The sequence below is a fragment of the Bufo bufo genome, chromosome 5, assembly GCF_905171765.1.
Source record: "Bufo bufo chromosome 5, aBufBuf1.1, whole genome shotgun sequence".
NCBI lineage: Eukaryota > Metazoa > Chordata > Amphibia > Anura > Bufonidae > Bufo > Bufo bufo.
This window is the reverse complement of record NC_053393.1, coordinates 528,086,968-528,109,376: the sequence shown is the minus strand read 5'-3', so window position 1 is coordinate 528,109,376 and position 22,409 is coordinate 528,086,968. Positions and strand designations below refer to the sequence as shown.

General features: G+C 44.6%; 1 protein-coding gene across 1 annotated transcript in view; it reads right to left on the bottom strand.

Annotated features, from left to right (window-relative positions):
- The window catches only part of VPS50 (VPS50 subunit of EARP/GARPII complex), a 195,183-nt gene that overhangs the window by 68,369 nt on the left and 104,405 nt on the right, over positions 1 to 22,409 (bottom strand). Inside the window, exons 12-13 of the mRNA XM_040431195.1 lie at positions 17,017 to 17,157; positions 11,119 to 11,251 (exon numbers count right to left, since the gene is read on the bottom strand). Coding sequence (XP_040287129.1) covers positions 11,119 to 11,251; positions 17,017 to 17,157 — 274 coding nt within the window. The remainder of the gene's footprint in view (positions 1 to 11,118; positions 11,252 to 17,016; positions 17,158 to 22,409) is intronic.

Sequence of the window (22,409 nt, the reverse complement as noted above, 5' to 3'; positions counted from 1 at the left end):
TTACAGCGCGTTTGAACGCGCTGAAAAACGCCCTACGCTCAAACAAGTTCTTGAGCTTCTTTGGGGCGTTTTGACGCGCGTTTGTGGCCATAGGACACTGCAGTCAATCACACAAACGCGCGTTTACTACTGCAAAAAACGTGCATAAAAACGCGCGACAAAAACGCGCATATCAAATACGCTTAGGTCTGAACCCAGCCTGAAAGTAATACAAAGCGTTCACTGGACCGCGCAAGCCACGCTTAGGGAGGGAATCGGGATTACACCACTGTGATACCCTGATGCCCATCCCTAGTGCGGTGGGATTTTGACATGGAGCGTAGATGGGTGAATAAACCATCCACTTTTTTTCACTAATCTGGAGTGCTGCCTTTTTTCTTCTATATCGAGATAGATAGATATACAGCCAGGTCCATTAATATTGGGACATCGACACAATTCTAACATTTTTGGCTCTATACATCACCACAATGGATTTGAAATGAAAGGAACAAGATGTCCTTTACCTGCAGACTGTCAGCTTTAATTTGAGGGTATTTACATCCAAATCAGGTGAACGGTGCAGGAATTACAACAGTTTGCATATGTGCCTCCCACTTGTTAAGGAACCAAAAGTAATGGGACAGAATAATAATCATAAATCAAACTTTCACTTCTTAATACTTGGTTGCAAATCCTTTGCAGTCAATTACAGCCTGAAGTCTGGAACGCATAGACATCACCAGACGCTGGGTTTCATCCCTGGTGATGCTCTGCCAGGCCTCTACTGCAACTGTCTTCAGTTCCTGCTTGTTCTTGGGGCATTTTCCCTTCAGTTTTGTCTTCAGCAAGTGAAATGCAGCTCAATCGGATTCAGGTCAGGTGGTTGACTTGGCCATTGCATAACATTCCACTTCTTTCCCTTAAAAAACTCTTTGGTTGCTTTTGCAGTATGCTTTGGGTCATTGTCCATCTGCACTGTGAAGCGCCGTCCAATGAGTTCTGAAGCATTTGGCTGAATATGAGCAGATAATATTGCCTGAAACGCTTCAGAATTCATCCTGCTGCTTTTGTCAGAAGTCACATCATCAATAAATACAAGAGAAGCAGTTCCATTGGCAGCCATACATGCCCACGCCATGACACTACCACCACCATGCTTCACTGATGAGGTGGTATGCTTAGGATCCTGAGCAGTTCCTTTCCTTCTCCATACTCTTCTCTTCCCATCACTCTGGTACAAGTTGATCTTGGTCTCATCTGTCCATAGGATGTTGTTCCAGAACTGTGAAGGCTTTTTTAGATGTCATTTGGCAAACTCTAATCTGGCCTTCCTGTTTTTGAGGCTCACCAATGGTTTACATCTTGTGGTGAACCCTCTGTATTCAGTCTGGTGAAGTCTTCTCTTGATTGTTGACTTTGACACACATACACCTACCTCCTGGAGAGTGTTCTTGATCTGGCCAACTGTTGTGAAGGGTGTTTTCTTCACCAGGGAAAGAATTCTTCGGTCATCCACCACAGTTGTTTTCCGTGGTCTTCCGGGTCTTTTGGTGTTGCTGAGCTCACCGGTGCGTTACTTCTTTTTAAGAATGTTCCAAACAGTTGTTTTGGCCAGGCCTAATGTTTTTGCTATCTCTCTGATGGGTTTGTTTTGTTTTCTTAGCCTAATGATGGCTTGCTTCACTGATAGTGACAGCTCTTTGGATCTCATCTTGAGAGTTGACAGCAACAGATTCCAAATACAAATAGCAGACTGGAAATGAGCTCTGGACCTTTTATCTGCTCATTGTAATTGGGATAATGAGGGAATAACACACACCTGGCCATGGGACAGCTGAGAAGCCAATTGTCCCATTACTTTTGGTCCCTTAACAAGTGGGAGGCACATATGCAAACTGTTGTAATTCCTGCACCGTTCACCTGATTTGGATGTAAATACCCTCAGATTAAAGCTGACAGTCTGCAGGTAAAGCACATCTTGTTCGTTTCATTTCACATCCATTGTGGTGGTGTATAGAGCCAAAAATGTTAGAATTGTGTCGATGTCCCAATATTTATGGACCTGACTGTAGATAGATAGATAGATAGATAAATAAAGAAATAGAAAAAATTCCTCAGCACTTCCCAGGCGTATATCAAATAAAGTGTATTTCAATCACCAAACAGCAACGTTTCGATCCACTCACTGGAACCTTTCTCAAGCAGTGACTATACATTGGTGCTCAGTGCATAATATAACTCCAATAATTAACATAATTAAGTGTAGAAAATATGTATAAACATGATTGTTGTACAGAAAAACATGTGATATAATAATGTGCATGATTATATATCCTCAATCATCATGATCATCGTGATACAAAAAGTAAGATCTATATAAATGTGTATATCATATATGTAATTATATCATAATTACCCATCATTTTATAATCATGTGCAAAAACAGATGGTTAAAAAAAAAAAAGATGTGAGGGACACTTAGCCGGCACGGATCACGGTGCAGCAGGTAATTCTTGCCGTGCTTTCACTTCCTACATTCACATGAAGCGCATCGGTGGAACGCTCACATGACCGCCTCCACATCCATCATTCACATGGAGCGCACACGTGATTACAGAATCCGATCACATGACAAGCAACATTATGACGTGTAATTAATCGCAAATTAAATAACACAATGTAAATATATGTTAAAGGGATTCTGTCACCAGGTTTGGGGCTATAGAGATACGGACATGCACGGCTAGATCGCCGCTAGCATGTCCGCAATATATGTGTCCTATAGGGCTGTGTGGTTTTAATTTCTTTAAAAAAGGATTTTATAGATATGTAAATGAGTGTTGAATGTGTCCAAGGGGCTGCACTAACCTTCCTTGTGCCCAGCCGTGCCCAGCCACGCCCGCCTGTGAAGGAGCCCAGCACCGGCTAGGTCTCCTCCTTTCATCAACGATAGATAGCCGTAATCTCGCGATGTGCAGTTCTTTCCCCGAGGCTGATGCCAGCACAGGGAAGGAACTTTATACCGGCACTGCGCATCGCGAGCTCGCGGCTATCTATCGTTGATGAAAGGAGAAGACATAGGCGGTGCTGGGCTCCTTCACAGGCGGGCATGGCTGGGCACAAGGAAGGTTAGTCACCTGAGGTAGGCGGATCGAATGAAAGGGAGGGCGGCGATTTCAGCTCAGAAGGCGGCGCTGGGCACCTAAACGAGATGGCTGCAGCCGGGCACCTTTCACCATGAGACGTCCCCCTGGACACATTTTGAAGTGATTGACAGGTGATATAAACCGCTTTTCTATGAATATAGAGCCACAGGGGCATTTGATAAACTCGCTTTAGGGTTCAGTGTTTTACAAGGGACATCGCCATATGTTTAGCTTATAGGGCTCATTTCTGATGACAGAATCCCTTTAAGCACGATATGGGTCAGCATATAAAGAAACAATATATATAACCAGATTATCAGACACCTGGGGGAATTGCAAAATAGTATTGAGAAGAAATGGTGGTATATATGGTTAAATAGTATAGTATAATAATAATAATAATATTATATATCGGTGATATATGGAGTCATCTACAACAAGGACCTAATTACAAATGTCTGATTTTGATTTATTTTCCTCCTACGATTTTTCCTGCTATTGAATTATTTCCAGAAACTGTATTAAGAGATGTTAATGCTCCAAAGATGAATGATACTAGATCTCGTCAACGTCCTGATATGACACGTCAGGAGTGTTTGGCACTCAATGAATTGGTCCATGACCGCGACCTCACCGTCAAACCGGCGGACAAAGGTGGTGCAGTCATGGACACCAATAAATACATAGAGGAAGCAATAAGGCATCAAATGATACAAATGTTTACCAGAAACTGACTCAAGGTCCTAGATGGAAGATTGAAAAACTGATTAAAACTCTACTAGACATGGGTCTACAGGGAGGATTGATTGATATAAGAGATTTTTTTGTTAGTTACACATCCAACAACATCAATGTTATATCTGATACCCAAGATACACAAGGATCTCATCAACCCCCCTGGAAGATTCCCTCTACCTAAGACATTATATGAATTTTGTACACATTTATATAGATCTTACTTTTTGTATCACGATGATCATGATGATTGAGGATATATAATCATACACATTATTATATCACATGTTTTTCTGTACAACAATCATGTTTATACATATTTTCTACACTTAATTATGTTAATTATTGGAGTTATATTATGCACTGAGCACCAATGTATAGTCACTGCTTGAGAAAGGTTCCAGTGAGAGGATCGAAACGTTGCTGTTTGGTGATCGAAATATACTTTATTTGATATACGCCTGGGAAGTTTTTTCTTTCTGTATTTTTTGAAGGTTGAATAGCTTCTACAGCAGCTGGCACCCCTTTACAATTTATGCTGTGCTGCTCACACCCTTTGGACTTTGTATTTGAGATAGATGGATAGAAATAATTACTCTTACCTGTAATAGGTTTTTCCGATAGCCTCCACAACGGCACTTATAGGAGGGATGTCCCCGCCCCGGACAGGAAACGACGTAGAAGCAGAAGATTTAAGAGCCTCCTCCCCCTTACCTAGTCAGTCAATAATAGAGGACACGGAAGCGATGCCAAAAAAAATAATCTCATGTATTAATAACCAAGGACAATTACATCATTAGAAAGAAAACAATAAATCTTAGCAGAACTTAGATCCATGTAACAAATATATCAGGGAGGGAATCCCAGTGCCGTTGTGGAGGCTATCGGAAAAACTAATTACCGGTAAGAGTAATTATTTATTTTCCCTAACGCCTCCACAACGGCACTTATAGGAGGATTAAGAGAGTAATAGGATCAGGGAGGGACAGCAGCAGAAAGTACCCTGCGCCCAAATGATAAGTCCTGGTTTTTAAGGATGTCCAGTCTAAAGTGATTGAAGAATGTCATAGGATTGGCCCAAGTTGCGGCCCTACATATCTGTTCTAGTGACACTGATGCCGCCTCGGCCCATGAGGATGATACTGCTCTGGTGGAGTGAGCCCTTAGCCAAACAGGGGGCTGGAGGTCTTTCTGCAGGTAAGCTAGCTTGATCATATTTTTTATCCATCTGGATATCGTAGGTTTGCTAGCCCCGCGACCTTTGTTGGGCCCTTGGTACTGTAGGAACAGTTGGTCCGAGTGCCTGAAGGATGAGGTTCTGTTGAGGTAGCAGATTTTAACCTTTCTTACATCCAAGTTGTGATAATTTTTCTCTTTTTCCGAAGTTGGTGAAGGACAGAACGAGGGCAGCGATATTTCTCGTTCGCAGTGAAATCTAGACACTACCTTGGGTAGGAAGGCTGGGCAATGTTTCAGAATTATGCGGTCATCGAGGATCGTCAGATAAGGAGGTTTATATGAAAAGGCTTGGATCTCCCCAACTCTTCTGGCAGTTGTAATGGCCGTAAGGAACACGGTCTTCAACGTGAGAAGTCTCAAGGATATTTCTTCAATTGGCTCAAATGAAGGAGACATTAAAGACAGACCGCACTTAGTTAAGGTCCCAGGGAGCAACGGCAAGACGGGCTACAGGGGCCTTTCTCACAGCACCTTTAAGAAAACGCTTTACTAGAGAGGACTCTGACAACTTGATGTCCAAAAACACACTTAGGGCTGACACCTGCACTCTAAGGGTTGCTGGTCTGAGGCCTTTGTCAAGTCCAGCTTGAAGGAAGTGCAGAATTTGAGGAATATCTGGCAAAATTACGTCACCCGTGAATTTCTGAAAGGCTTTCCAGGTCCGCAGATAAATTCTGGATGTTATGGGTTTTCGGCTGAGTATAAGAGTGGAGATAACTGAATCCGAGAGTCCCTTCTTTTTTAAGGTACTGCGTTCAGTCTCCAGGCTGTCAAGTTCAAGTGTTTGACGTTTGGGTGATTTACTGGGCCTTGATGAAGGAGATCCGGTACGGATGGGAGAGTCCAGGATTCTCCTGCCGAAAGATGAAGTAGCAGGGGGAACCAAGATCTTCTCGGCCAGTGAGGGGCTATAAAGATTACCTTGGCCTTTTCTTCCTGCACCTTTATCAGAGTCTTCGATATTAGGCTGAAGGGAGGAAAGGTGTAAAGAAGACCGTTTGGCCATGGTCGGGACAGGGCATCTATCCATAGTGGCTGGTCCCTTTTGGAGAGAGAACAGAACTGTTTGATCTGTTTGTTGATCTTTGTCGCAAACAGATCTACTTTTGGAGTCCCCCACTTGAGAAACAACTGATGAAATATTTGAGGATTTAGGGACCACTCTCCCTCTTTCAGAGTCTGACGGCTGAGGAAGTCGGCCAAAGAATTTTCTTCTCCTCTGACATGTAAGGCTGTAAGGGAAATAAGGTTGCTCTCTGCCCAGGAGAAGATTTTTTTCGCTTACAGCTGCTAGGGAGCGACTCCTGGTACCTCCCTGTTTGTTTAAATAGGCGACCGTAGTAGTGTTGTCTGTGAAGACTTTTATACTTTTTGGTGATGTAGGCGTAAAGAGAGCGACCCTGACGTTGTTTACCGCTGAGAGGAGGCTTGTAGCAGATCTGTTCCCCAAGTGCCTTGGACTACTCTTCCATCTGAGTGACCTCCCCAGCCGATGCTGCTGGCATCTGTGGTTATGATCATTTGATCTCCTTGTCTCTAGGAAACTCCTGTCTGAAGATGTCTTCTGATTCTCCACCACATAAGAGATATTTTTACCGACTTCAGGATCATCACTCGCTTTTCCAGGGCCGAGGAGGTGCCATCCCAGGAGGATAGGAGGAACGCCTGAAGCGGTCTTGTGTGGTATTGGGCCCACCTTACTGACTGTATCGTTGACGTAAGGATACCTAGAATGGTCATGAGGTTTCTTACCGTTGTGAATTTTTGGCTGCAGAATAGCTAGACTTTTTCCTGGAGCTCGATCTGTTTGTTCTGTGTAAGAAAGGACATTAATTGATGGGAATCTAATGTTACCCCCAAAAAGGTCTTCCTTTGTGCCGGATTTAAGTCTGATTTTTTGAAATTTATGATCCACCCTAGAGTGGTAAAAAATTCCTGAACGTCTGCTAGGTAGGACAGAAGGGTCTTTTCTGCACAGGGAGCAACTACCAGAAAATCGTCCAGGTAAGGTATAATTTGAATGCCTCTTAGGTGAAGGGTTTTGACGACCTCTGCCATGATCTTTGAAAATACCCTTGGGGCTGAGGAGAGCCCGAAGGGGAGGGCTGTGAATTGAAAGTTACAGAGACGTTTTTTTATAAAGACAGCAATTCTTAAGTACTTTTGATGGGTCATAACAATTGGGACATTGTAATAGGCGTCCTGAAGGTCCATGGTCGCCATGAAGCTGTCTTGAGGCAGGACATTTATGGCGGATTTCATTGACTCCATCTTGAAGCGCTTGTAAACGATAAACTTGTTTAGGCCTTTAAAATTTATAAGCAGTCGATAGGTTCTGTTGGGTTTCTGGATTAAGAAGACCAGGGAGTAAAACCCCCTGCCCTGTTCTTCCGCAGGAACCTGACGAATTACGCCTTTCTGAATCAGAGACATAATTTCTGACTCTAGGCAAGATTGTCTCTCTCGATGAGGCAGGACTTTGTTGATCATGAAATGATCTGTTGGTATTGAAAGAAACTCTAACCTTAGGCCTTAACTTAGGGTGTCTACCACCCAGGGAGATGCTCCCATATTTTCCCAGACGGAAGCAAAGCGGATTAGTCTGCCCCCCACTTGACCTCTGGCGTCATTGTTTTGAGGATGAGGCATTTTCGGGGTTGAAGAGAAACCCTCTACCCCTACCTCTGGAGGGCTGCCATTAATTTGAACTCTCTTTTTTCTTAGGATCCCCTTTGGGCTTTCTTTGATTTTGAAAGGCACGCCTCTGATGAAAATAGCGGTTCTCCATGGGGAAGCCGTTCTTTTTATCCGCAACTTTGTCCAGAATATCGTCCAAAGTAGTACCAAATAATCTATCGCCTTTACACGGGATGGAGCATAGGCGGTTCTTTGAGCTCACGTCCCCTGACCAGGTGCGGAGCCAGACAGCTCTTCTTGTGGCATTTGATAAGGCTGCTGATCTGGCAGAGAGTTTCACCAAGTCCGCCGATGCATCAGCAAGAAAATTAGACGCTTTCTTGAGAGCTGGTAGGGAAGCCAGGATTTCCTCTCGTGGGGTACCAGACGCCAGATGATTTTCTAGCTGGTTCAGCCAAACTGAGAGTGTTCTTGCAGTACAGGTAGAAGCTATACTTGGCCGCATCATAGCCGTGTTAGTCTCCCATGATTTTTTTAAAAGGCTTTCGCACTTTTTGTCCATGGGGTCCCTGAGGAGGCCAGTATCCTCAAAGGGTAGCGAGGTTCTTTTACAGATCCGAGCTACTGGTGCATCTACCTTTGGGGGTTTTTCCCACAGGTTTGAGTCAGAGTCATCAAAGGGGTATTTGCATTTGAAGGCGCCTGATATAGCAACCCTTTTTTCTGGATCTTTCCATTCTCTAGCAAGAAGAGACTTGACATTATTGTGAATAGGGAAGGTTCTTTTCTTCCTTTCCCCTAACCCTTGGTACATTTGGTCTTGTACAGAATGAGCCTCCCTCACCTCCTCAATATTCATAGTCGCTCTGATGATTTTTAAGAGCCCATCTGTTTGTTCCGTCTGAAAGAGGGGTTTCCCCGAGCCGTCATCAGAAGAAGAGGAGTCTGACCCGGAAAACACTTCCCCTTCATCCAACTCAAACCCGGTGTCAGAGGCTAGAGATCTTTAAGAGGTGGATGGTCTTGGGGATGACGGCATTCTTAGGTCTACTGCCGCATTAACTTCTTCTTTTATTATTGACCTCATAGATTCGAGAAGGGAAGGAGATTCCTCTGAGACAATATTTTCTGTGCACTTGGGGCACGTGTGTTTTTTTGATTTGGAGGAGAGTGCTTTACAACAAATGGCACATTTTTTCCGTGCCAGATCTCCACCAGGCGGTTTCGGGTCGCGGTCTCTCTGGCCTAAGATCAACACAGAAAAACACAATGGGAAGCAAATTTAGAGACCAGCAAAAAACTATTTGAGAGGCCAGACCCTTCACCAGTGGTGGAAAGCAGCAGGCACCAAGTGCAGCAATATAAAGTATAGTACAGTATAGTATATACAGCTTTAAGCATATCTCTCCTCTGGGGAGGAGGCTTACCGGGCCCAGGCTTATGTCTCCAGGGCCCAGCATGGTCTAGCGTAGCATGGGGACGCTGTACTGCTTTAAAGGAACTTTTAAATTCCGCGCCGCTGGAGCTCCGCCTTCTCGCGAGATTCTCTTGCCCAAGGAGAATCTCACCCGCTGACGGAACCCGGAAACTATCGCGCGCGCGCCCGGGGATGCCTGCGAGCAGGGCTTATTCCCAGGAACAGGAAGGGAGGCCATGCGTCCCCGAGGACCCGTTCCCTGCTCCAGCCCTCCCACATAAGCGTGGGGAATGACCCCAGGGACCGAGATGAGGCTGGGCGGAAAGAAAAGAGTTTCTCCTGGACTCCAGGAGCGGCTTCCACGTACATCCGTCGGACAGGCAACAACGACTGACTAGGTAAGGGGGAGGAGGCTCTTAAATCTTCTACGTCGTTGTTTCCTGTCCGGGGCGGGGACATCCCTCCTATAAGTGCCATTGTGGAGGAGTAAGGGAAAAGATAGATAGATAGATATTTTTTTTCCTATGCGGTTGAAACAAATGGGGGTGGAGGCGTACATGTGCGGGGTCCATGTTACTATCTGTATAGTGTGGTCCTCTAATATCTATTGGGATGAGCGTCTTGCTGTGTGGTGCCCTTACCGTCATGCAGTTTGATCCCCACTGAGCAAATTGACCGGGGACCCTACACCACATGTGTGGGGCCCTTCGATAAGTAGATGATTATCCCGCTAGAGACTGTTATTCTTTGTATAGCCCTGGGCTTTACATATAGTCACAGATGACATGAATGTCCAAACTCTCTGACAAGATGCTGGACTTGACTGTCTGTGATACCAGGATCCACCGTGGCCGTTGACGCGGCATCGGTTGGCCCTAATTGATCCAGGATGTCTTTCTGTAACCGTCTTCCACCACTCCAATTTGCTTGCAACGCTTAGAATATCTTTATGCTTGTTCAAAGAGGTGAATCGCAACATAACAGTCTACACATATTTAATGCTCCTTATTGGTTTATAGTGTCACTATATAAAAAAAATCATATTTAAACCGCCACATTGCGGTTATTATATCATAATATATCCAGTCTGTCTTGCAAGTGTCCGATCATGTGGTCACATGGATTTGTGAACCTCCAGGATCTTTTGCTGCATGCCAGTTTTTTCACTCTTGCTGCAAGGACCTTTGGAGGCGGATGTTGAAGGTGTCTAGTGAGTCGTGTGACCTGAACCAGCTGACGTCGGGTGGTCACGTCACGTCGGGTGACTCGACACTGTTTTCTGACATGCGCAGTTCACACTGGAAGACGCTCAGACAAACGAGATGTTCCCATGCTGGTTAGTACCTACAACTTGCCCCCCTCGCCAATTATTGATTTTAATTATGTTAACATGGGTTTCCACAGATGTATGTGATTAGACAATTATGACACTTTATTAACTTTGTCCGTATTAGGGTCTTCGAACATTTGTATATTATAAATTCATTTTATGTATGTCTTCACTGTATTTATTATACTCATACTAAAGTTGTGTATGTACATTATTGATTTTCTATGTTTTTTAAACTGTTTTACATTAATTACCTTTGTTGATTGATTGGTTTGTGGGTGTGTATATATGCCCCTATATGTGAGCACCATTTTGTCATCACCATTTGCTTGAGAAAGATCCCACTGAGTGGATTGAAACGTTGAGTATTGTTATTTTTGCTACTTCTGGACGTGCCGTGGAGTTTATCAATTTTTGTAAGTAAGGTGGGTGGATCGCCCCCACAGCCGCTGGCACCCTACCATACCAATTTTCTTGCTGCCCTTTTGCTGTGCTGCCCTTGTTTTGTACTAGATAGATAGATAGATAGATAGATCTTCATCAACTGAGCTGCTTAGGAATGGGGTCTGTCCTAAGAGGACAATTTGTTTAACCAGGATCTTCATTCCTAACAGTTTCCGTCGGTTCCTTACCAGACGTGGCTTGGGGTTCCTCCTGATCAAATTTTTCATGCCACTCCATTGTGCGAAAGTAACTCAGCATAACTTCCCAGAGTGCTTTGCAGAGGTCGGTTAAGCATGGAATGTAGCTGTCTGACGTTATGTGCTGCAATACACAAAGAAAGAAAGAAGCATCATTCACCGCTGCGGTGCTCCATCATCCTACAGGACAACCACCACTACTATGCAGCTTACCCAGGACCGGGACTGGTACACTGTGAATGTAAAGAAAGCTGCTATTCACTGACTGCAACCTGAGATTTTAAAATGATAAGGAGATGTAAAAGAAAAGTACATTAGGAGGTTGCAGAACATTCTCCTATTTGCAGGACTTCTCCTGTGCTGCACCCATTCTGAGGAACGCACTGCCCTGGGCCATCAGACTTGCCCCTGACAATCCCAATTTATAGCGTGCCTTTAATATCTACAAGGAGGCTTCTGCCAAACAACCAAAGACCATGGCCTTATACAACCTGACTAGTCGGATCTCCGCTTTATCCTGTCCTCAGCAAGCTACCTATAATGCATCACTCCCAACTTCATATCTGCATTGGCTCCGATACTGGCTGAGTGAAAGATTCATTTATTAGGCCTTGGCTGCCCTGCAATTGTGTTTGCAGGGGGCTGATGGGGGCAGAGGAATACTCTTCCTTTTGTCTAACTGCCTAGATGTAGTAGATGCTATTGACTGTGGTATCTAGAGGGTTAAACGGCCAGGATTGGAGTCTTCTCTGATCCTGGCCATTACAGCGGAAGCCAGGCTTCAGTCAGCGCTAGGCTTCTGCTGTTTCCAGACCCAGCTGTAGGGCCAGGACTAATATCGATGTCACCATCTTAATAAAATCAAAATCGATATCCCCTGATATGGCAATCAATCAAATCCAGCCCTTCCTTGTACCTATGATGTCACTCCTCTCCTTTCATTTAGATTGTAAGCTCCTACGGGCATGGACCTCATCCTTTCTCTCATTGCTGGTTCTATAAAACAATGGCCTATCCCTTCAAAGACAGCAAGCAACTTAAAGGGATTGGCCCACAAACCACGTTTACCACTTATCTACAGGTTACGTGATAAATGTTTGAGTGGAGTGGATCCAACTGCAGGGACCTCCAACCACTCCCAACAATGGCGGTCCCCCATGTGAATGGAGCAGTAGTCCTCATGTGGGACTCCATTCACCTCTATGGGACTGTGAGAGATATTTTAGCACTGTATTAGGTGGTCCCATACACAGTGAATGGAGTGGAGGTCACGCATGAGCACTGCCGCAACATTCTCACAGGGGACACAGGGATCACTGCTTTCTTGTTCGGAGGGGGTCCCAGTTGTCAGACCACACACAATCAAACGCTAATCACCTCTTATGCACAAAAGTGATACATGTGTTTGTGGTCCAAGAAAAACTCTACTGCAACATCATGGAGAAATGTATGATCATTACATGCTTGGGGTCATAAGCTGGAACCTCAAAATTTCCAGATTTCAAGAGTTTTATATTCACTGTGGAAGGACAGAGCTGAAATGAATGGTGATGTCCAAGGAGAACATCTAGAAACGTCTGACAAGTACTGAAGGACTTAAAGTACTTTGATGAGAAACCTCAAGGTTTAGGACTCTCCTTGGACTACAGCTATAGGGAAGACCTGTAATATCATACATTTTTAGTGCACCCATCAATTCCTCTCTCCCTATAGTGCAACCTTCCACTGATACCTCCCAGCCAGGTCGGTAGAGAAAAATCTTCTTGAACCAAAACCATCTATGGGAATTCACTTTTAGGTACGTTGTTTCTTAAAGAGGCATCATGTGGGATTACAAATCAATTACGTCTAGTTTGAAATGGCATTTTTTTCCAGGCTATTTAGATGTTTATTCCTGCTATGTTTTCCTCTATTAGAAGCTCTATTTTAAAGATCTTCTATGCACAGGGTAGAGAGGGAGATACTGAGTTCGGAGATATATATTTTTCTATGATTTGATTCAGTATTTCTATAGAAAAAGCTGCTTAAATGCTGCCAGGCCTGATCATAGAGAAAGCCTGTGAGTCTTGCTTTCCCCGCCCACTCAGAGAAAGCCTGCGAGTCTTGCTGATCCCGCCCACTCAGAGAAAGCCTGTGAGTCTTCCTTTCCCCGCCCACTCAGAGAAAGCCTGCGAGTCTTGCTGATCCCGCCCAGAGAAAGCCTGTAAGTCTTCTTTTCCCCGCCCACTCAGAGAAAGCCTGCGAGTCTTGCTGATCCCGCCCACTCAGAGAAAGCCTGCGAGTCTTGCTTTCCCCGCCCACTCAGAGAAAGCCTGTGAGTCCTGCTGATCCCGCCCACTCAGAGAAAGCCTGTGAGTCTTCCTTTCCCTTCCCACTCAGAGAAAGCCTGCGAGTCTTGCTGATCCCACCCACTCAGAGAAAACCTGCGAGTCTTGCTGATCCCGCCCACTCAGAGAAAGCCTGCGAGTCTTGCTGATCCCGCCCACTCAGAGAAAGCCTGCGAGTCCTGCTGATCCCACCCACAGCTCACCTTAAAAACTTTTAAATAGCTTTTTACATGAAAAAACTAAATCAAATAGTACAATACTATATATCCCCAAGCTCAGCGTCTCCTCCTCTATCCCGTGCTGACCCCACATAGTAGATCAGACAGATCTCCTGTAAAAATGATCTATTCTAGTCATAGATCCTGCTCATAAAATGAAACAGCTGAAGCTAGCCTTGCCAAGACAGTAGTGGTCACCAACAAGGCTACAGGAGTTGCTTTGACTTTTTCAGTTCATGACGGAGGGATCAAAGCTCTAATAACCATAACCTGAGATAGGATCAGTGTGTTTATTAGTCATCTTGCCCTCTGGGATGAATTCAAATTTTTCATGTCTATTTCTGGACTAGTAATAATAAAACAAAATTAACATTTAAATGATATATACCATGAAAATGTTTTATTAATCGCCCTCCCAGCAAATAATGCAATATACATTGTCAGGCTCTTCAGGATATGGATTGGAGTGAGGCAAACAATAGCACTAAAAGCAATATAGAGACCTAAAAACATCAATAAAGAGCAATTAAAACGTGCAAGCCTACGGAGTACATGAATGCGTATGAAATTCGCCATCTCAAGGACATTCGGTCAAATTTTATATCACATTATATATATATATATAAGCATCTCCTAAACAGCTACTATGAAATTAGGAAAATATGTTCTGCCTCACTTGACTAGAGCTGCAATGCCAGACATAAACCATGGAGAGGAGAGGTGCTGTTTTGGGGGGGGGGGGGGGAGGGGGGGAATGCATTTTTTTTCCTAATCTCTTAGCTTTGCCCCATAGTTAAACTGACCCATCAAGAGCAAGCACTTTCCATAATTCCTGCAGTTCTGACAAGTGCATTGGAGGGGGGCAGTATTGGCCAGTGTGTTATAGAGGGGCAGCACTGATGAGTGCATTGGAGGGGGGCAGGACTGATGAGTGCATTGCAGGGGGGGGGGGGGCAGAACTGATAAGTGCATTGGGGGGCAGGACTGATGAATGCACTGGAATGGGATCACTGATGAGTGCAATGGGGGGGGGGCAGGACTGATGAGTGCATTGGAGGGGGGCAGAACTAATGAGTGCATTGGAGGGGGGCAGGACTGATGAGTGCAATGGAGGGGGGCAGGACTGATGAGTGCAATGGAGGGGGGCAGGACTGATGAGTGCATTGGAGGGGGGCAGGACTGATGAGTGCAATGGAGGGGGGCAGGACTGATGAGTGCAATGGAGGGGGGCAGGACTGATGAGTGCAATGGAGGGGGGCAGGACTGATGAGTGCAATGGAGGGGGGCAGGACTGATGAGTGCATTGGAGGGGGGCAGGACTGATGAGTGCATTGGAGGGGGGCAGGACTGATGAGTGCAATGGAGGGGGGCAGGACTGATGAGTGCAATGGAGGGGGGCAGGACTGATGAGTGCAATGGAGGGGGGCAGGACTGATGAATGCATTGGAGGGTGGCAGAACTAATGAGTGCATTGGAGGGGGGCAGGACTGATAAGTGCATTGGAGCGGGGAAGGACTGATGAGTGCAATGGAGGGGGCAGAACTGATGAGTGCAATGGAGGGGGCAGGACTGATGAATGCATTGGAGGGTGGCAGAACTAATGAGTGCATTGGAGGGGGGCAGGACTGATGAGTAAGTTGGAGAGACAGCATTGAAGGTTGTGTTGGAGGGGGCAGCATGGAATAGTGCATGGCGGGCACCACTAATAAGTGCACTGGAATGGGACAGAACTGATGAGTAAGTTGGAGGGGAGCAGGGTTGATGAGTGCATTTAGTGGGCGGCACTGAAGAGTGCATGGTAGGGCAGCCCTAATGAGTGCTTTGGAATGGGACAACACTGATGAGTGCATTGGAGGGGTGAGACTGATGAGTGCATTGGAGGGGCAGGACTGATGACTTTGAGGTGGCAGCACTGATTAATGTATTGGGGGCAGCGTTGATGAGTCTACTGAGGAGCAGAGATGTAGGGTGTAGTAGAGAGTGGCGTGCAGGGTAGTGAAGTTGCAGAGCTGAAGACTGTATTAAAGGGCAGCAGCGATGAGTGCTCCATGGACATATTCAGCACTGCTGCATCTATTCAAACGGTTAATGGGCAGGTTTCTGGTGTGGCACAGGCTATCTACAAACCTCGCTGCTATACTGTAACAGAGTGCAATGTGACACTAGTGAGATAAAGAAGTCATGTACAGAAGTGACAATGTAAAAAAAAAAATATGTAAAATGTATTCAGTGGCTTTAAACTGTACGACACATGAGACAGAAGAAAGCTTTAATGATGAATGTGTAGCTCATGGACAAGAACTTCCACACGTCTACCATCCCATCCCACCAATAAAATGACCAAAAGTATTTCACAGCGTGCACCCATTTAACTAATGAATCCGGCAAGGTGCCCCAGGTCACACAAGTGAGCAGAACTGCAAAGACAAATGACTTCAATGAAATTTAGAGGAGATAATGGAGTGGCCGTATAATGCAGCTTCCCCGAAATACACTGGATAAGCAGCTTTACGGAATAGTAATAGGACAGAGACGTCCCTGTGACAGGCATGTGCCGAGGTTATTCCTCCATTTCAGAGAGGAACGAACAGAAGAAAAAAAAAAAAAAAGTGTCTCCCTCGCACTCCCAACATCGGGGGATAGATTGGAACTACACCTCCAAGGAATGGACTGTCGGTGTAAGATGCAGGCGGAGTTCTCAGATATGCTATTACATTCTAAACACTTTCTTATCCCTGAAGGATTTGAGTCACATATAATGGAGAAAGAGAACGAGGGAGAGACACAGTGTGAGAGAATGAGAGTGTGCAAAGAAAAGACAGTGTGGGAGAAAGAAAGAGCGTGGGAAGAAGGACTGACATGAGAGTGAAAGAGAGCCCGCGGCCTTCAGGTGTGCAAAAGAGCCCGGCAGTGGGGGGAAAGAGCCCGGCAGTGATGGAAAGAGCCCGGCAGTGGGGGAAAGAGCCCGGCAGTGGGGGAAAGAGCCCGGCAGTGGGGGAAAGAGCCCGTCAGTGGGGGAAAGAGCCCGGCAGTGGGGGAAAGAGCCCGGCAGTGGGGGAAAGAGTGTCTGTGGTTGGCTGATAGGAACTCAGGGCAACAATCTGGAATCTAAATGGCTGCTAGCATTGATAGTTTTCATAGAGGGAGGAATTTGGTTTAACATAATCATACTATATATTATGGAACTGCTTATAATGCAGATCTCAGATCCTATATGCAGTGGGTCTCCGGCTCCTTTCACTAATCCTTAGAAGGGCTTTCTGTGAGCTTCCACACATGCACTAGTACCCTCTCAATTCATCACAAATACAACAGTATTGCATATAAGATACATACAGACTTACCATACATAGGTCCTTGTAAGGCAGCTTCTGAAATTTTGTATCCGAGTTTCCTGCACAAAGCTCCACATATCCCAGAACAACTTGGAACACGGTGTTGTGGATTGCCTGCGTGAAGTGCATGTGCAGCTGGTCCATTGCCGTCTAAAAGGTGAAGACCAGACATCAAAATTAGTGTCCAAAGCAACTACAAGTCAGGAAGGGCGCACATAAATTTGGACTACTGAGGCTCCCTAAGGTTCTACCTACAGGTTCAGCCTTAAAAGTAACCATGTCAGATGTCCATGCTCTTGTGGAGAGCAAGACAGCCAATTTCTAAACTCAACTTATGCCAGTGCCCTATGCCAGTGGCCTTTATTGACTAAACAGTCACCTGCCGTTGTGCCTCCAGCTTCCGCAGGGTTGTCCTCGATGGGATCTAGAGGATGGGAGCTCTCTGACCGTCTTCTCAATAGAGCAGTATTAGTCAACCACTCTACTCATTTCACACATATTAGTCAACCACTCCACTCATTTCTATTGGACTGAAGTAGACAGTGCTCCATCAGTCCCACAGAAGAGAATGGAGTGATGGATCAACATGCCCAGTACCGCTCCATTCAGGCAAAGCACTCATGGAAACCTCCATTCTCTGGGTCACTGGAGTCCAAGATGTAGGACCCCCAGTGATCCGACATTTATCACTTGTTTATCGGATAACCTCATTGATGAGTATTCCTTCCCAGGGAGTGACCATATTGGAAACACGCACTTCCTTCCTTTACATTCTACTGTATATAGACAATGCAGCACAATGGGCGTGCTTTATGGTAGGATGAAGCAGATTTAATTGACAGAGAAATGTCAGGTATTATTACAGTCTCCAGTAAGTGACAGACTACAGCCACTCCCTCAACCTTAAGCAGTACAACAGAACAGTCTTCGAATAATAATGAGATGACTCTGCTGACCAGTTCCCAGTCTATATGGCTAAGCTGACAAATAAAATAAAAATAAAAAAACTGCATCAACCTATTGTGCCCAGTGTGAAAACTGCTACATTTCAACATTTTTATGTTAATAATAAAAAGAATAGACGCAAAACAACGAAAAATGGTAAAAATCTGAGTTGAATAATATGTCATTTTTCTAATAAAGTGGTTGGATCATGGAGACAATCCCTGCCCATATACTCTAGTAGGGCACATGGACATCATGGGGGGAGCCACCATTCAGCATCCTCCTCTATGAGACAGAACAGAGGGCCACTCTGTAAGAGCACCTCTTGTTCTGGCAGAATGGGCAGCCGTTCAACTAAATGGTCGGCCTGTAAAACATTATTATTACATGGGAAATGCCTAGCTGGTGGTGGCTTCCTCTGCAACAATTGGCTATCTACTGGTGGAGTCAGAAGCAGGATCAGGGGTGATCAGCTGATACGGTTGCAATTTGAAAGGGGTTGTCTCTGATAAGACAGACCCCTTAAGCCTCATTCACACGTCAGTGTTTTGGTCAGTGATTTCCATCAGTGATTGTGAGCCAAAACCAGGACTGGAGCCTCCACAGAGATCGGGTAGAAGGAAAAGATCTGCACCTGTTTTGTGTTTGGAGCCGCACCTGGTTTTGGCTCAAAATCAGGCCTCTTTCACACTTGAATGGGTCCGCAAATACGGAGATGTGGAATGGTGCGGAACGGAAGCACTACAGAGTGCTTCCGTGGGGTTTCGTCCAGTACTTCCGTTCTGCAAAAAGATAGAACATGTCCTATGTTTTCGCGGAACGGCCGGATCGCGGACCCATTAAAGTGAATAGGAGCGCGATCCGCTGCTGGCTGCCCTACGGTTGGTGTTCGTGCATTGCTGCCCGCAATTTGCGGGCCGCAGCACGGCCACGGGTGCACGCGTTCGTGTGCAAGAGGCCTCACGGATGGAGATCACTAACCAAACACTGACGTGTGAATGAGGCATTAATGTCAAAAAACCTGCTTTGCATCTGCACAGGTATAGTATGTCCAGTGACGGACCATGAACCATCCCGTCACTTCGTTTAGGAGGCGACTCTAATAAACCTAACTTTTTTTCACTTTCTACAGAACTTGTAAACTGCGACACGACACGAGGCACAAGATTAAGAGCCTCAGACTTCTCGTGATTTCCAATCTAGATACCTGATGTCTTTATCTTCTTTATTTATTTTGTGCATAAATTTTATCTCCCATACTTTAGAAGAATGAAAAATTCTCCTACAAAAAAGGACTGTCAGGGAGAAGGTCAGTCCGAAAGAAGGGAATACATGGATATAAATAAGAGGAAGTGTCTCCGGTGAAGGTCTCTGTACACTGGGATTTTAGAAGGGCTGGTTCACATAAATTTTTCATCCACGTATTATCTGCAGATTTATTGTCCAAAAAAAAAAAGAAACCTGAAGCAGCGAACACTAAAGAAAATAAAATAGAAGATACATTTTTAACCCCTTCAGTACTGAGCCACTTTTTACCTTAAATCTCAGGCCGATTTTTGCAAATCTGACATGTGTCACTTTATGTGGTAATAACTTTGGAACACTTTTACTTATTCAAGCCTTTCTGAGATTGTTTTCTCGTGACACATTGTACTTCATGACAGTCATAAATTTGAGTCAATATATTTCACCTTTATTTATAAAAGAATCCAAAATGTACAAAAAATTTGGAAACATTCACAATCTTTTAAATTTTAACTTCTCTACTTTTAAGACAGATAGTAATTCCTCATAAAACGGTTATCAGTCAACATTCCCCATATGTCTGCTTTATGTTGGCATAATTTTGTAAATGTCATTTTATTTTTTAGGACATTAGAAGGCTTAGAAGTAGTGTTGAGCGAACTTCTGTTTTAAGTTCGGCGTCTAAAGTTCGGCTTCTGGTTAGCGAGGAATCCCGATATGGATTCCGAATTCCGTTGTGGTCCGTGGTAGCGGAATCAATAATGGCCGATTATTGATTCCGCTACCACGGACCACAACGGAATTCGGAATCCATATCGGGATTCTCCGCTAACCGGAAGCCGAACTTTAGACGCCGAACTTAAAACAGAAGTTCGCTCAACACTACTTAGAAGTTTAGAAGCTATTTTTCAAATTTTCAACAAAATTTTCCAAACTATTTTTTTAAGCATAAATTCAGTTATAAAGTGATTTTGAGGGGCTTACCTAATGGAGACCACCTATAAATGACCCCATCTTAGAAACTACACCCCCTCAAATTATTCAAAACTGATGTTACAAACGTTGATAACCCTTGAGGTGTTCCACAAGGATTAAAGGAAAATAGAGGTGAAATTACAAAATTTCACTTTTTTGGTAGATTTTTTCTTGCAACACAGCAAGGGTTAACAGCAAAAGAAATCTCAATATATATTACTCTGATTCTGCAGTTTACAGAAATACCCCATATGTGGCGGTAAACTGCTCTATGGGCACGTGGCAGTGGTCAGAAGGAAAGGAGCGCCATATGGATTTTGGAGGCAGATTTCGCTACAGAATGGTTTTTAGGCACTATTTTGTATTTGAAGAGACCCTGACGTACCCCCTACAGTGGAAACCCTCAAAAAGTGGCCCCATTTTGGAAACTACACGACTTAAAGAAAATATTAAGGGGAGTACTAAGCACTTTGACCCCCTAAGCGTAATACGGAATTTGGAAAAACTTGGCTGTAAAAAAGTTTTGTATCTTCCAATAAAATGTTGCTTTAGCCCTAAATTTTTCATTTTCACAAGGGGTAATAGGAGAAAAAGCACCCGATAATTTCTTACCCATTTTCTCCTGAATATAGAAACACCCCATATGTGGTGGTAAACTGTTGTGGGGGCACATGGCAGGACTCAGAAAGGAAGAACAGCCATATGGCTTTTGCAGCGCAGATTTTGATGGATAGGTTTATGGGAGCCATTGTTTTGGCATAGTATTTTTTTTTTTTTTTTTTTTTTTACAGCATTCACCTGAGGGGGCATATAATGTGATATTTTTATAGAGCAGGTTGTTACGGATGTGGCGATACCTAATATGTTTATCATTTTTATTTTTGTTAAGTTTTAAACAGTGAATTCATTTTTGAACAGAATAAAATCTTGTTTTTGTGTTGCCATTTTCTGAGAGCCCTATTTTTTTTTATTTTTTTTTTAGCTGATTGTCTTAGGTTGGGGCTCATTTTTTGCAGGATGAGATGATGGTTTGATTGGTACCATTTTAGGGTACAGAAGACTACTTTTTTATCACTTGGTATTACACTTTTTGTGAGGCAAGGTGACCAGAAAATGGCTTTTTTTACACGGTTTTATATATAATTTTTTTTACGGCATTCACCTGACTGGGTGGATCATGTGATATTTTTATAGACCCGGTCGATACGGATGCGGCGATACCTAATATGTCTACTTTACCTTTTTTCCCTATTTTTTACATTTATTTTTTTACTTTATTTTTGGGAAAAGGACGCTTTTTTTTTCTAAACTTAATTTTTTGGGGAAAAAATAATTTTTTTTACTTTGTTTTTCACTTTATTTTTTGTCCCACTCTGGGATTTCAACTTTTGGGGGTCCGATCCCCTTTACAATGCATTAAAATACTTCTGCATTGTAATGCATTGGCTGTAAGTGTATTACTCACTGTAATACACTTACAGCTTCCTGCCTGTGAGATCCAGGGGGCTGGATCTCACAGGCTCTCACGGAAGGCAGCCACGATGCCTAAGGAAGGCATCAGGCTGCCTTCTCTACCATCGGGTCCCCGTCACAGCAGCGCGGGGAACCGATGGACACCCCGTACCCTGCAGGATGACGCACGTGCCGCGGTCAGTGCTGACTGCGGCAGTGCAAGGGTTAATGCGCCGCCATCTGTGTTTTCACCGATGCCGGCGCATACTGCAGGGGTCCGGCTAGCAGTGACTGCCGGACCCCTGCAGCTGATTGGGCGGGCGCAGCTCCTGCACCTGCCCGATCAGAGCTCCGTAGCTGTACGGCGATGGGATTTCTGTCCCAATTTCCAGCGCCGTACATGTACGGCGCTGGTATCCTACGGGTTAGAGAGCATCTGTCGGCTCTCCTGTGTGGTGTAGTATAGAGGATCTGTCAGCTCTCCTGTGTGGTGTAGTATAGAGGATCCGTCAGCTCTCCTGTGTGGTGTAGTATAGAGGATCTGTCAGCTCTCCTGTGTGGTGTAGTATAGAGGATCTGTCAGCTCTCCTGTGTGGTGTAGTATAGAGGATCTGTCGGCTCTCCTGTGTGGTGTAGTATAGAGGATCTGTCAGCTCTCCTGTGTGGTGTAGTATAGAGGATCTGTCGGCTCTGCTGTGTGGTGTAGTATAGAGGATCTGTCGGCTCTCCTGTGTGGTGTAGTATAGAGGATCTGTCGGCTCTCCTGTGTGGTGTAGTATAGAGGA